At 33.9% G+C, this 15,516-nt stretch overlaps 1 protein-coding gene across 1 annotated transcript; it reads left to right on the top strand.

Annotated features, from left to right (window-relative positions):
• The first annotated feature begins 1,199 nt into the window (after window positions 1-1,199).
• LOC134842815 (uncharacterized) lies at window positions 1,200-15,279 on the top strand. Its single transcript, XM_063859300.1, has 2 exons — window positions 1,200-1,324; window positions 14,707-15,279. Exons 1-2 carry the CDS (start codon window positions 1,253-1,255, stop codon window positions 15,100-15,102), a joined length of 468 nt encoding a protein of 155 aa, XP_063715370.1. The 5' UTR covers window positions 1,200-1,252; the 3' UTR covers window positions 15,103-15,279.
• Window positions 15,280-15,516: the final 237 nt, after the last annotated feature.

A 15,516-nucleotide genomic window follows, 5' to 3' on the forward strand; every position in this document is an offset into this window, starting at 1 on the left:
GAGAATTTTTGTTCTTAATTATTTTGAGCTAATTCAATTTGTTCCACTTGGAAATTCTGCCTCTGGTTAATGAAGTTTTTTAAATTGTTAATGGTAAGGTTAAGTCGAAATTTCCTAAAATTTTTTCTACGAAGATTTTGTTCCGCTCAGAAGACTTTAGTTGTGATTGTGTCTATTTCGGTAACTGGTCTTCGCTGTCGGCAGGGGCGGATCTAGGATTTTCTCGAGGGGGGGGGGGGGGCGGATTTTCAAAAAGAAATCGAACATTTTGTTGATTTTTTAAGCTCTCCCAAAGCACTGTTTTGTCCCTATTTTGGCAAATTTTTCTGCGCCGCAGGCAAATTTTTGAAAAAATCAGTCAAAAAAGGCGTTTTTAGGCACTTTTTGAAAATTTTGACCAAAAAGTTGCGTTTTTTCGGCGCGCGCTCCCCCTCTCAAAATTAGTAAATATTGGCGCCAAAGGCGCCTTTAGAAAAATTTTAGGGTCGGTCATTATTTAGGCATAGTCATATGCAGATTTTGGTTTTATCTTCTGCGTCAATTCATTTCTGCATTCCATAAAAATACCCCATACACCATTATTTATGTTCTTTTGTTTTTATTTTTTAAACAAATACTCTGGGTGCCATGTTTCTTCCTCCAATTTTTGTGGGTTTTTTCTCGATCAATTCGATATACTAGTAACCTGGTTCTGTTTCACCCAATTTGCCTCGAAGCTGTTTGCTGATGTGAAAACTTTCCTTTGTGACTGGGTGTTTTATTTACTGGCTGTGCCATGTTTTTTCCCGCGAAAACAAGCTTCTGCGTACTGGGGGTAAACTTAGTGTCCGACGTGGTCCTGGCATTCACGTGTTTAGTAAGTACTTAATGTTTGGTAACGTTAACTTCGGGCGAAAACTTAGCTCGCCTAAGAACCATTTTTAACTCGACTGGTGTTACATGTCTAACAAAGATTAGCCGTCAAGGCTCAGCAACATAAAATAAGTAATTTGCACGAATAAATTGATTTGAAATATTAAATAAAACAACATTTCAGTTGCAAAATTAATTTTTATCCAACTGGATAGCGGTGGAAAAGAGTGATAAGTCGATTTTTGATATCTAATGCAAACCTGAGAAGAACTCAACTTATCTATTGGACGTTTTGATAATTTTTTCAATATAAAATGGTCAATAATCCTTTTTATTTTTAGTTGATTGTTGTTTGCTCCAGACTGATAAGTACTTAGTGTATGGTTATCTTCATAAAAGAATGAGTCCAGAGGTTTACTGGGATCGCCTTTCCAATTACGAAAATGAGAGCAGACCACTCAACAATATTGCAGTAAGACACTTTTCAAATTGACGCGCTGCAAATGGCAGCTCTTAACAAAACAAAATCGCCATTTACAGGGTAGGTAGCTCTCTATTTTCCAGCGGGATTTGTTCTTGCAAAAAAAAAAACATCTAAAAATTAGAAAAAAAAGGAAATCGCTTAAGCGAGTGTGGTTAGCCCGAAATAGCCTTCATCCATTGAACTGGTTTTTTTTACTTGATACTTTTCTCTCACAATACAAAGCTTTTGTCCTACTACAAGGAAGGAAAATCATATGTTTTCTCTAAACATGAGTCTGAGCAGATGAAGCTTAGATCCGTTTCAAAATCAAGAAAAAAATTGAAAACGTTTTGAAATTGAATAGTGGAACCAGATCCAAACTATAATTTATTATTGGTTATAATTTACATATTTTATCCCTATAAAATATTAAAGACTAACCAATCATACTCCATCAAACTAACGACCCACTTTTTGTAAGTGCTGAAATTACTTGTAATTTCAGCACCAGAGAGATTTGAATTTAACTTACAACTTAGTTGCTTTCTCCAGGAGACCGAATTGTAATAAAACCATTATACTCTAGATCTATTGAGACTAAGAGATTTAAGAGTAAGATTAAGATCGGTATTAGACTAAGAAGTTGCAGGCTTCTATCCGGCCGAAAATAAGATAGGGTGACGAGCAGACGGTGTACCCTATCTGAAATTACTCTATGAGTTAGAACATCCATCCCAACTCATCTGATGCGACCAAAAGTCTCGAACAAGACCTTAAAAAACAAATTAGCTTAGAACTAAGAAAATAGAGTAGAATTAGACAAAAACATTTTCAAAACATTTTACATGACAATAATTTAGTTGAAATGTCTCTACGACTCAATAGATCAGAGCCATTATTCCAAACAATACGAGAACTACCCGGTAATGGAAGAAGACCTCGGACAAGAGACGACATACGACTACAAAGAAACTTACCAATAAGTTTCATGGTCGTACCGCAAAAGCAAACACAAACATTTTTCTATTCAGAATTTTATTAGCAATGAATTTAGATTTTCATTTATAAACATAGTATGTTTGAAGAAAAATCTTCAACGATCATTACAGGTGCTAAACTTATTAATATACAATAACGACTGATAAAAACATCTCTAGTCGTTCCCTCCAAAACTGCAGTAAAATTTAAAAAGATAACTGGAAAATTTTTTTTATAGAATATAAAATATATTAAATTAGTTAGTATAAACACAATTTGTTAGTATATATAAATCATCTCCTCATCCACAGCTTCATCACATAAACATAACAGCGAATCATAAACCCACTAACATCATCAAAAACTAAAATTTTATTTCAATTAAACTTTAAATTATTTATAAAGCCTATCCTAATTCTTGTTTTTAATTAAAATAATAAACCTATTTAAATTAAACAGATCATCAAGGCTTTCCTTGGATCTTTCATTTTTTTCCAACTAAATTGAATTTAATTTCATTAATTTTATATCCTGATCATCGAAGCTTATCCTTGGAACAAATAGAACAATTTTGTTCTCCCCCTCACTATTAATAAAGTATCTAACGACCTCAAACGTCGATTCACTACCCAACCCTTCCTCAAGACCCAGGATTATTAGAACTTTTTTCAAACAAACTAACCATTCTAATTAGGATAAACAGTAAAAAACTTCGGTTATTCATCCTTCACTTCACCCCCCCCCCCCCTCTTATCTGACCCAGGATAATACTTAAACTTAGTAAGTTTAAAACAGTATCTAACAAAATACCTGTGTTCTAAATATACCTGAACCTTGTGGATCGATTTACTATTCTCCAAACCTTGAACACAATCGCCACCCCTAAGTAAGATTAATTAAGTTAACACCTTAACTAAGGCTAGCCACGAGAAAGTAAAAATCATTCCACGGAATCGATATACGCTTTTTTCTCCAACCCTGAATACATGACCCAAGGTAGGCTAACCACAAAAAATTGAGAGCTAACAGTTTAGGAAATTAAAAATCACTAATCACAATATTGCATCCGTCATCCTAAACTTTATGTCACAGGACAGTTTAGGAAATAAACAGACAATCGTATTACACAATTGTGAAATAAACAATGAAAAATTTGATCTCGTAATTACTTCACACAAAAAAACAATATGATATCTTCGAACAAAAAGACAAACAGTTTAAAGAAAAAATATAAGCAAACAAAGACAAATTACACAAAAAAGATTTTCAAAACGAAGGAACGCAGTCTCCGAATCAGAAACCAGTAAACTAGAAGAACTTTACAAGCTAAAAGACTCCGTAAAAACAATTACCAAGTTATTGATCAACTATATTTTTCTGACTCAGAAACAACATCACAAGCATCACTACAATGAAAATGAAGAATAAAAAAGGCCTACAAAAACACACCAGTACGTCTATACAATTGGAATCAACCAATAAAACACATTGAACAATACGCATTAACAGTCATAAAACGCAAGATTGAATCGAAGTGAAGAAAGCCAAGACGAAAACTCACTGATAACAGAGGACAAAGACAATTTTGTCAAAATTTAATTGCAAATTTATTCGAAAGAGGAAATAGTCCATGTACAACAGAATTTCCAGAAGTCAAAATCAAAGGACAAATTATCGATCACTATCTAAAAGGAATATGTAATATAGCATAACAGTATGGAATCTATACCATAGAAATCAAATCAGCAAGTAAGCTTCATGGTAAAAATCTAATTCAAACAGACGACGTAGATATAGAATTTTCAAAAGCATTCACAGAATACATAAAAAATATACAACATCAAAACTCACAAAGAGCAAATTCAATTTACTCTTTTCAATTTACTAACAATGTGTTTCCAATAATATATACTTATCTATCTATACTAGAAATAATAGAATCTCAAGGAACTTCACCAGTTCAAACATCTAGACATACGACTGTAAGAAATGAAATTACACATTTTCAGAATTTTTAAAAGCAATCCGTGAAAATTTAACAAACAACGAAGTTTCACAAATTGTTAAACACGACTTACAAAAAATCTTAGCATGATTTAGGATTAATTATTTCACACATAGTATCGATTTAATTTCACAAGCAAGAAAAAGTTTTAGACCCCAAAATACAAATGTTGACACTGTGATAGCGGAAAAATCAGATTAAGTTTGTGACCCTGAATGGTCTCATCCACTATTTCTGAACTTACCAATAGACATTTCAAGTCAAGCAATAAGCGCAATTTCTATTCACAAAGAATATGTTAAAGTATATCCACTCACAATAGACGCAACTACTTTAAACTATAACTCAATTCTACCCGATAGAATAGAAAATAATAGTTTAAACTCAACCATTATACAACAGGAAAACCTAAATGGAACTAGAAATCTTACCCAACAAGATATTCAAACACCAATATATTTCGTAAATGAAGAAATAGTTGAAACAATAGTAACAACAACACAACAAAGTATTTCACCAATACACCCAAATCTTACAACGGAATTCACAAATGGATTAATTCACAAATGGATTATCAAACATATTCACAAATGGATTATCAAACATATAGACCAATGACAAAATCAACACAAAAACGAATTAAAAAACAACCACATAAAAAAGACATTTTCTTTTAATAGAAAAAGAAAATCTAACTGATACATTAATATTATCAGGACCATCACCAAACGAATCGAAAAACACGATAAACCAAGTTTTTAATTTTCATTACCCATTTGATAAAAAACTTCTATCAAAGCTAGAAGTAGAAAACATTTTTCTACCAACAACATAAAAAATTACACTAGAATTATTACAAAAATACCAAAATCTTGACCCAGTCATCAGACAGCTAAAATTATGGCACAAACATAAAACTAAACCAATCAAAGCTGATACCACAATCTTAGGGAAAAAACACTCCTTCGATTTTTCAGAAAATTTAATAGTACTATTATAAATGAAAACACAGATATTTTAGAATATCAAGCGCCTGATTTTAAAGTACCTTGTCTACCTTTAAGTATGATGCTAATAGCTTTCAATACATCTCATACATTGAATACTAAAGGACACTCAGGATCAGAAAAGACATACCCTAACTTCATCCAAATTTTTTTTTCTCAAATGCACCAATCTGGATTAAAGTATTATGCAACGATTGTATAATATGTCAATTAAAAAAAACCAAACTTAATCAAAAGCAAATTGCAGAAAAACAAGATTTTAAAGGACAAAGTCTATATTTCAATCATAGAATTTCATTTGACACAAAAGGACCAATTTCACCATCCTCAGATGGAAACTCATACATAATGGTAATTAGTGACGTATTTACGCACTACGTACCACTCAGCCCAGTACCCAATTGTAATGCCTATTTTGCATAAACAATCTACGAACACTGGATAGCTAAATTCGGATTACCCAAAATACTAGTCACAGACAATGGCATTGAATTTATAAATAACGAAACTATTACAATATGTCACTTATTTAATAATAAATATAATCCACGTACATCTCATGCACCTTGGACAAGCGGATTAGTCGGAGGTATGAACCGTTCATTACAAGAATATCTTAGATGTACCCTTAATGGAAATTATACACGATACAGCGAATGGTCAACCGATGTAAAATTATTCCCTTTATCCTGTAATTCACAAATTACAACAACACTAGGAACGTCACCATACGAAATGGTATTTAATCAAAAACCACGATAACCAATAATGTTCACAGCAAAAACGCACAAGGTTAACGTCAACCAAAAAAAGATTCAAAATGTTACATTTTACCACTACATTCCCATGATGACGACCACTTTCCTCATCCACAAATTTTAAAAATAGCTTCCGGGACACACATCGAAGGGATGTTAAATAGAGATAAAAAACATAACGAAAATTATCAAAAAGAAACAAAGAAATTGTTACAAAGACAAAACTTAAATAACCAAATCATATCACGCTTTACTTCAGCAACAGATTTAAAAATCGGAACATTTGTTTTATTTTCAAACTTTACAACACAAAAAGGAACTTCCAAAATCTACAACCACTCCGAAAAGGACCATATCAAATAATTTATAAACCCACTGATGTAACATACAAACTTACTGACACAAATAAAAAAGAAAATGTTCAACATCGAAATAATCTATTCAAAAGAATATCCAACTACTATCCAGAAGAATATGCACTCCGTGAATTAACTCAATTATAAATTTTCACAGGTTTCAAAAATTGTTCAAAACAATTCACATATTGAACCAAACCAAAACACTGACAAAAATAAAAATCCAAAACCAACCCAACAAAGAGAATCAGTTAACCAAACGTCTCCCAAAGTAGAAACGAAAACGTTTCAAAAAGAAAGAAAAAACAGAAGAATGATAGAAAAGATTCTACCACGGGATCAAAAAGAAAAATCTTAACATAGAGAATCATCAGCTTAGAAGTCAGCCACGAAAAAGTTATAACACATTCATTCAACAACCTAAAATATTGAAAAAATTGAATTTCAAAAACAACTTTAATTTTAATTATTACTTCCGATTTTTTTAACCATTTTGAATTTTCACATTTTCAAAATAACATGCTGAAAAACACTTGAACAATTGTAGTTCGAAATCAGCCAATATAAATCATTCCAAATCATCCCCTTATTTAAACCAACACAATTCTATTAGCCGACAAATATTAAACTCTAAGCATAACTATAACTTTAAGACCTCCAGGTCGAAAATAAGCAACCTGCTAAAATTTGACAACTGAAATAAACACAACCCACACCTATCAAGTAATACAAAGATCAACAATATTTTCCCAACTCAGACCTCAAAAACCCTCTAACCAAAAATATTAAATTATCCTAAAGAGCAAAAACACATGTTCATTTAACTAAAGTACAAATATTTCCTGGATACCCCCAACCATCCAATAAATAGAAACAAAACCAAGAAGACCTCCCGAGCACCATAAAATAACCCCTCAAATTTATTTGACAAAACTCAAATCACTTGTCAAAAATTCAATAAATAATCCTACCACTCTTGAGTTTAGCCCCAAAAACTTAAAAATAATTCAACAAAGCGAATCATTTCTTTAATGCTTCTTTCCGCGACGGTTAATAAATTTAAACAAATATTTTCAAACTTTCTTTTAAAACTTTTCAACCTTCTCAAATCTTTTAAAATATTTCAAGCAGATACTTTTGAAACTTTGATAATTTTTTTAATAACTCATTGCAACCTTGTTCTAGGTTTTTATTCCCTTTTTGAAATATATATACCACTTTCAAAAATCCTTGATAACCTCCACAGGTACGATAAATCAATATCTATTTAAATGTTTCGAACCATTTTTAGTAGAACTGATATTTTTCTACTATTCATAATTTTTCTCACATTTTTAACATCCCTCATAATGACAATGTGAAAATGTATATAAAAAGGCAATCATCACATTCGCTTTAGCAACCATCCTTTTAATTCTTTGCATTGAAGAATACTATAGTGAACTAAAATTTTCTTCATAAAAAGTTAAAAACTCAAAAATTTTTCCAAAAGTGCTAACCAACAACCCCACACCAGTCCCCATAAACAACCTCCCAAGAACATCCAACAACACAAACAAATACCCAAAATCCCCAATCATCAACAAGCATTTCTTTCCAAGACAATCCTACACCTTTGAAGAAAGGCACGCACGATTATTTGAACCATTAGAATCAGTTGTCCACAATACGAACCACAATACGAACCGACATATAACATATACCCCCGTCTGCAACAAGATCTTAATAGAGTAAGACATATTAGCCAAAATCAAAACACTTGAAATAAAAAGACAAATCATATATCCAAGACGAAAAAGAAAATTTCAAACTCCCAGAGTTAATTTTAATATACCTCAATCACCAACATCAAATCCTTCAGACCTTTCTAGCAGCACATTACCAGACACTCCCCCAATTGCTTCACAACAAAGCACTTCAAATATTCCATCAGATTAATTAGGTTCAACTCCCATGTCGGAACAAATTCGAGAAAACCCTTTTAATCCCCCAGTAACTACTGAACGTCTACCATATTGGGCACCACACTCCTATACTCCAGGTGACACAAAATTAGTAAACGAACCAATTGACATTTCATCTGATACAACACTATCATAATTGCCAGAAACACTTTCCCTTCCTTTAACACCTTCGATAAGTCAAATATCACCAACACTTTTTCAACCAAACTTTCCTACAAATCTCGACGCTCGATATCAAGAACAATCATCTAATAACACCCACCTACGATTAGATTGGAACACATTCGTAGCACCTCCACCATTATTTGGTCAACATCAAGAAAGTAGCAGACTACACCACTGGGCAATAAATAGACTACAATATAGCTAAGATATCCACAAAGATATACAGTAATATAACATCCAAATACTTTAACAAAATAGTCTCACACTAAAATTCGAAATTACAGTAAGACTAAAAAGTGTTGTTCAACACCCGTTTCTATTAGCCCCTCCAAATGTAACAGCTCAATCTTTACCTCCCCCATTTAAAACAACCGAAATAATATATAAATACGATAGATATACTAAAAAGACAATTGGATATATAACTTTTTATAAACCATATTCAGGATTATCGTACACATAAATATTCTAAAGATATTCACATTTGAACACCTTCTTTTTCTTCTTTTTTCCGAACCAAATCAAGTCCCTCTCCTCGCACACGACCTCAGGATTTACTAGTAACACACTACGATTGTGAAGAGCACGAACAAAAAACACTACATAAATATGCTATAAATCAAGTAACACAATGTGAATCCGAACCACAAGCTATAGAAACTACGAACATCATAGCTACGTTGTACTCAAAAGCCCGAGCGACAACACTCACACGCTATAAATTCACAGCAACTTTTCCCGAAAAGAAAGTACATTGTTCACAAGTCTCAAATGGTAATAAAAACAGATTAGACCAAGAATCTTTTTAACAAAGTTACCAAATAAAGATTCAATATGTTACAATTTACCACTACATACCCATAATGAAGACCACTTTCATCATCCACAAGTTTTAAAACTAGCTTCCGGCACACACACAGAAGGGATTTTAAATAGAGATAAAAACATAACGAAATTTATCAAAAAGTAACGAAGAAATTGTTACAAAGACAAAACTTAAATAACCAAATCAATTCACGCTTTACACCAGCTACAGATTTAAAAATCGGAACATTTGTTTTAATTCTAAACTTTACAAAACAAAAAGGAACTTCCAAAAAACTACAACCACTCCAAAAAGGACCATATCAAATAATTGATAAACCCACTGATGTAACATATAAACTTACTGAAACAAAAAAAACAAATTGTTCAACATCGAAATAATCTATTACCCTACTATCCAAAAAAATATGCACTCCGTGAATTAACTCAATTATAGTCTTTCACAGATTTAAAAATTGTTCAAAACAAGTCATAAATTGAACAAAATCAACACACTGACAAAAATGAAAATCCAAAAACAATCCAACAAAGAGAATCAGATAACCAAACATCTCTTAAAATAGAAACAAAAACATCTCAAAAAGAAAGAAAAAATAGAAGAATGATAGAAAAAATTCTATCACAGAATCAAAAAGAAAAATCTGAACATAGAGAATCATCACGACTTAGAAGTCAGCCACGAAAAAATTATAACACATTCATTCAACAATCTAAAATATTGAAAAAAATTCAATTTCTAAAACAACTCTAATTTTGATTATTATCTCCGACTTCTTTTTAACAATTTTGAACTTTCACATTTTCAAAATAACATGCTGAAAAACACTTGAACAATTCTAGTTCAAAATCAGCCAATATAAATCATTCCAAATCATCATCTTATTTAAACGAACACAACTTTATTAGCCAACAAATAGTAAACTCTAAGCATAAGTATACCTATAACTTTAAGACCTCCAGGTCAAAAATAAGCAACCTGCTAAAACTTGGAAGCTAAAATAAACACAATCTCAATATTACAACCCACCCCTATCAAGTAATACAAAGATTTATATAAAAGAAAGCAGTACTAACTTTTTAAAAGACGCTTGTTTATATTCACTCGCACAAGAATTCTATCCAAACTCGCACAGCTCGCCCACGACGAATTGTAAAAAAAAATGAGTTTCAAGTTTTAACTTTCACTAAACACAACTCAAACAACAATAACAAAACTCATACTTTCTTTTAACCCGGTTGGAAATGAATTATAAAATAATCTAAGCTAACCAACGCATCTACGCAAAACCCACGGTACCCAAACCGGATTAAACCAGCTTAAAGAATTGGGTAATTTATTATATTGAAGACTGTTGACAAGTCTAAAAAAGAAATAATAAAACACCAAAAAGTCGCAAGACAAACCCAAACCAAACAATTTGATTTTAAAGAAAAGGACACAACCAAAACAACGATAGGAAAAACCAGTAATAAACACGACATAGAAGGTTAACACAAAACAGGAAGTTGCACGAATCTATCCGGCCGAAAATAAGATAGCGTGACGAGTAGACGGTGTACTCTATCTGAAATTACTCTATGGGTTAGAACATCCATCCCAAATCAATAGTGACTGAGAAGGTGTCAATTTCAGGGGCGGATTTAGGGAGGGGGGGGGGGTTGGTTATCGTTTTGGCACGCTTTCGACCACCTGCCAAATTTTTTCTGAAAGCGCCTTCGGCGCCAATTTATACTAAATTGGAGGGGGAATGCGCGCCGAAAAAGCTCAATTTTTTGGTCAAAATTTTTCAAAAAGTGCTTAAAAACGCCTTTTTTGGCCTGTTTTTTCAAAATTTTACTGCGGCGCGGAAAATATGGCCCAAACAAGGGAGCTTTGATGCTTTGGTGCCTTGGGAGAGCTGGGAAAATCAATTTGATTGACCTAAAAAAAGGTCGACAAGATTTTATATATTTTTTGTTCCTCGAGAAAATCGTAGATCCGCCACTGGTCAATTTAATATAAATTTGCAAAATTCTCAGAAGTTAAAAGTTTTCTTTGACAAAACTAGCTGACTAGAAGACACTATAGTTTCCATTAAACGGTTGGAGCAACAAAATGCATTTTTTTTCTTATTTTATAAGCGGTGTTGATTTTTCAAAGCATTGAGTCTCGGTAATGTTCGAAAATTTATCAAGGATTACTTTCATGCAGAGTTTAGAGCATTCAAACAGATTTTAAGTTTGTATAACATATTTGATTGATACAATTTCAAGCTAGTTTTTCAGATTTTTTATATAAAAAGTACACCGATAATCACGTTTATCTACAAAATGACATTTTTATTGGTTCATAATTTTTTAAGCTGATGCAGTTACTCAGAAATTTTTTTTCTACTTGATTTGTCTCCTATAATTCGATAGAAAACTTGATATTAAAAAGGATAACCAGCGAACTTCCTTTTTGAAAAGTTTTCACAGGTGAAATAATTTGAGTAAATTTAAAATAATATTCTTGTCATATAGAACCGAAATTATTGCACGTTACTTCGTTTTTTAAGTAACGAATATGAAGAAAGAACAAATACAAAATTTTCACACAAAAAAAACGCGTCAGTCGGAATACTTGATATCTGATTTTGGCCAAAATTACTCCATTTTGACTGTAAAATCTACTGGTTCAACCAGGGGCGGATTAAGGGGGCGGGGGTCGGACTTTCCCCTCGCCCCCCCCCCTCAGGGATTCGACCACCTGCCAATTCAAAGGGTCCCCCCTATGTACTATTTTGAGATATACAATTTTGGCTGACATATATACTAGTCTTGAAGGGGGAGTGTGCTCCAAAAAACGCGATTTTTGGTCAAAATCCTAAAAGCACTTTTTGGTCCTGTTTTTTTTTAATTTTGCCTGCGGGGCAGAAAATTTGGCTAAAACAGGTTCTCTTTAGTGCTTTGGGAGAGCTCGGAAAATCAGCTTGATGGACCCAAATAAAAATTCGACAAAATTTTCGACATTTTTTTGAACACACCTCTCAAGAAAATTGCATATCCGCCCCTGGGTTCAACTTTTGGATACAAAATTTAGTAGAAAGGGATTTTCTTTGTGATAAAACTGTGCTTCTCTTGAATAACAAACGAAACATCACAGTTCAAAATAAGAATAAACATCTTAATTCAGACCAGCCCACAAGCATTGTAATCAGAGGTGGATTTAGGGGGGAGGACGCCCTCCCCTTCAGGGATTCGACCACCTGCCGAACCAAAGGGTCCCCTTTTTTGCCTGCGGCGCAGAAAATTTGGCTAAAACATGTCCTCTTTAGTGTTTCGGGAGAGCTCGGAAAATCAACTTGATGAGCCCAAATAAAAACTTGACAAAATTTTCGACATTTTTTTGAACACCCCTCAAGAAAATTCTATATCCGCCCCTGGGTTCAACTTTTGGATACAAAATTTATTAGAAAGGTATTTTCTTTGTGATAAAATTGTGCTTCTCATGAATAACAAATGAAACATTACAGTTCAAAATACGAATAAACACCTTAACTCAGACCAGCCCACAATCATTGTAATCAGAGGAGGATTTAGGGGGGCGGACGCCCTCCCCTTTCAGGGATTCGACCACCTGCTGACCCAAAGGGTCCCCTTTTTTGCCTGCGGCGCAGAACATTTGGCAAAAACAGGGTGGGTCTCTTTAGTGCTTTGGGAGAGCTCGGAAAATCAATCTGATCAACCTACAAAAAAATAGGTCATCAATCTTTTCACGCTTATTAGATACCCGGTATGCCGTAGGTGTCACAATTTGCCCAAGCAATCAAAATCCATACGATTCTAATCAACTAAATCCTGACCTCAGTGACTTTAGCCCTCGAGTTATACTAAATCTCTAAACCATGCTGTGTTTACTCAGTGACCATCCCAAGGTCTTTATTATAGTTATCCCGTTAACTTTCCGACCTCCCAATGGTAGGGAGAGACCCTTTTCATTGGTAGCTGAACCCTTCCAGGTGTCTAAAATTCCGACCAGTTCTATATTTCAATCCCGACCTTCTAGCTATCAGGGGAACCTAGTTGGTCTATAAGGGATCACATCAAACCCAAAAGTCACCTCCGGTGAGCCAAATAGTATCCCCGTTCGTTCGCACTTTTTATGAGACTTAATTCTCATGTTGCGTTCCTATTAGTATCACTTTCTTCTGGGACTAATTTTCTTTAGTCTAGTTAAAATGCTATTAACAGACCGTTTTAATAAGCTAAACTGAACCCAATGTTTAGCAAGTTCACTTCGAATTAACTCTCCTAACCCAAAGTTGCAAAATAAAACTCTATCTCTATCAGCTTCTGCTCTAATTCCCAATTTATAAGTTTTCCTCCCAATTTTAACCAAGGTGACCAATTCACATTTCCAGGAGTTGGGCTGGGAATACGCCTTTTCCGGTGTTAATCTCAAGGTTTTCTATGCAAATTTGGGTTCAAATAGCCCAAAGGTCAACTAAAGGTCATCCAGGGGTCAACCGGGGTGAAACTTCTATACTAGGCCTACATCATACTAAAATTGAGCCCAAAACCGCGGCTAGTTTCCGAGTTCTGATAAGGCCATTTAGACTTCCGGCGACCGTTATCACTTGTCCCCCCAAGGGTCATATCATGTCTAGTATCGTTCCACTGAATTTCATAACATTAGCTTTCTTATTTCCGATTGGGGGGGGGGGGGGGGGTTCGCTGATTTTGCCAAATTTTGTTTTCTGGCTTAGGTGGGAGATATCTTCGAAGATCGAACTATTTCGAACTTGCCTTTTGTTTGCTGTACTACTTAACTTAATGACGAATCATTCTTACGCTCAGGTTAGTATAGGATGCAATACATAGCATCACCAAATCTACACAGGACAAACAGTTGCTGTCAAAAAATGAAAAATTCTAAAATCGACAGAAGACTTGGTTGAAGAACCGAAGAAGAACAAAATATAAGAGGTTTGAATATGATCTCACACTGCAAATTTCTTAGAGACTGCAAATTTTTTTGTCAAAATTAGCTTAGCTTCAGTCAAGCTAGAAGGATTGGAGCGGCAAAATGTACATTTTGAAATAATTCAACAATTTTGATATGCTGGATGTGACCTGCAACAAAATTTTACGTTCTTTTTGAAATTGAGCGAAGAAAAATGGCGTTTTTGTTTCTGACAGTTCTCAGTCGCGCAAAGTTTCGAAACAATAATAATTGTAGCAACATACCCGTTTTGAGTCGCGTCCATCGCAAAGAAACTCAATTTGCAGAAACTAATATGGACAATATGTTTTTAAAATAGAGTTAAGCCAATTGTATACTCCCATTTATTCATGAGATTTCTTGTTTATAGGCAGATTTCTTTGAAGGCGTCTGCAAGAACGTCGTTTTCGAGGTTGGATTTGGGCCTGGTGCACTGCGGCGTCACCATGGCGAAAACATAAGGGAAGGCGTTCCTTATGTTATTCTTGGAAAAGAGTTTGCAGATGGCATTCCAGAGGTTCCGTCTATCACAATTGACTACTTCGACCCTGGATCTCAGCTGACGTTCCAGTGGTTCAAACATCATATTATGTGTCGTGATCATCCTTCTATTTGCGGCCAGCACAGTCCGAGGAGACATGCCCGGAAAAAAGAAATGAAACAGAAAGTGAATAATGGAAGAAATGGAAGTAGAAAAGCACGGAGAAAGCGACAACAGCAAGACTGGCAGCAAACCCAAGAACATTTGTCTGCGGGACGTTCATGATCAAACAAATCAGATCTCATTCTTTGATGTTGCAAAACCAAAATAACGCTACAAACATCTCCAAGATGGTGCTCAAAGAAAGTTATAATCCAAATCCTTCAACAACTGAAAAAAATGAGTTCCGAAAGGTCTCCTAATCTTCTATGAAAATCCTGTATCCTAATTATAAGCATCAAATTGTGGAAGAAAAAGTTAAATTCTAAGAAAATTTTTTTTGAGTCTATCTGGTCATTCGTATATAGGCAGCTTTGATGTCCAAAAAATGCTGGAGTTTCTGATGGACGAAGAAAATTTTGGTTGAATATGGAGAAATTTTTCACTGAACGTGTTACAGATGTCAAATGAAAAAATATAATAAAACAACAGAAACAATAAAACAGCAAATTAAAAAAAAACAACTATGAGAGCCTTTTT

Source organism: Symsagittifera roscoffensis, chromosome 3 (genome assembly GCF_963678635.1).
Source record: "Symsagittifera roscoffensis chromosome 3, txSymRosc1.1, whole genome shotgun sequence".
In the NCBI taxonomy this organism is placed as follows: Eukaryota; Metazoa; Xenacoelomorpha; order Acoela; family Convolutidae; genus Symsagittifera; species Symsagittifera roscoffensis.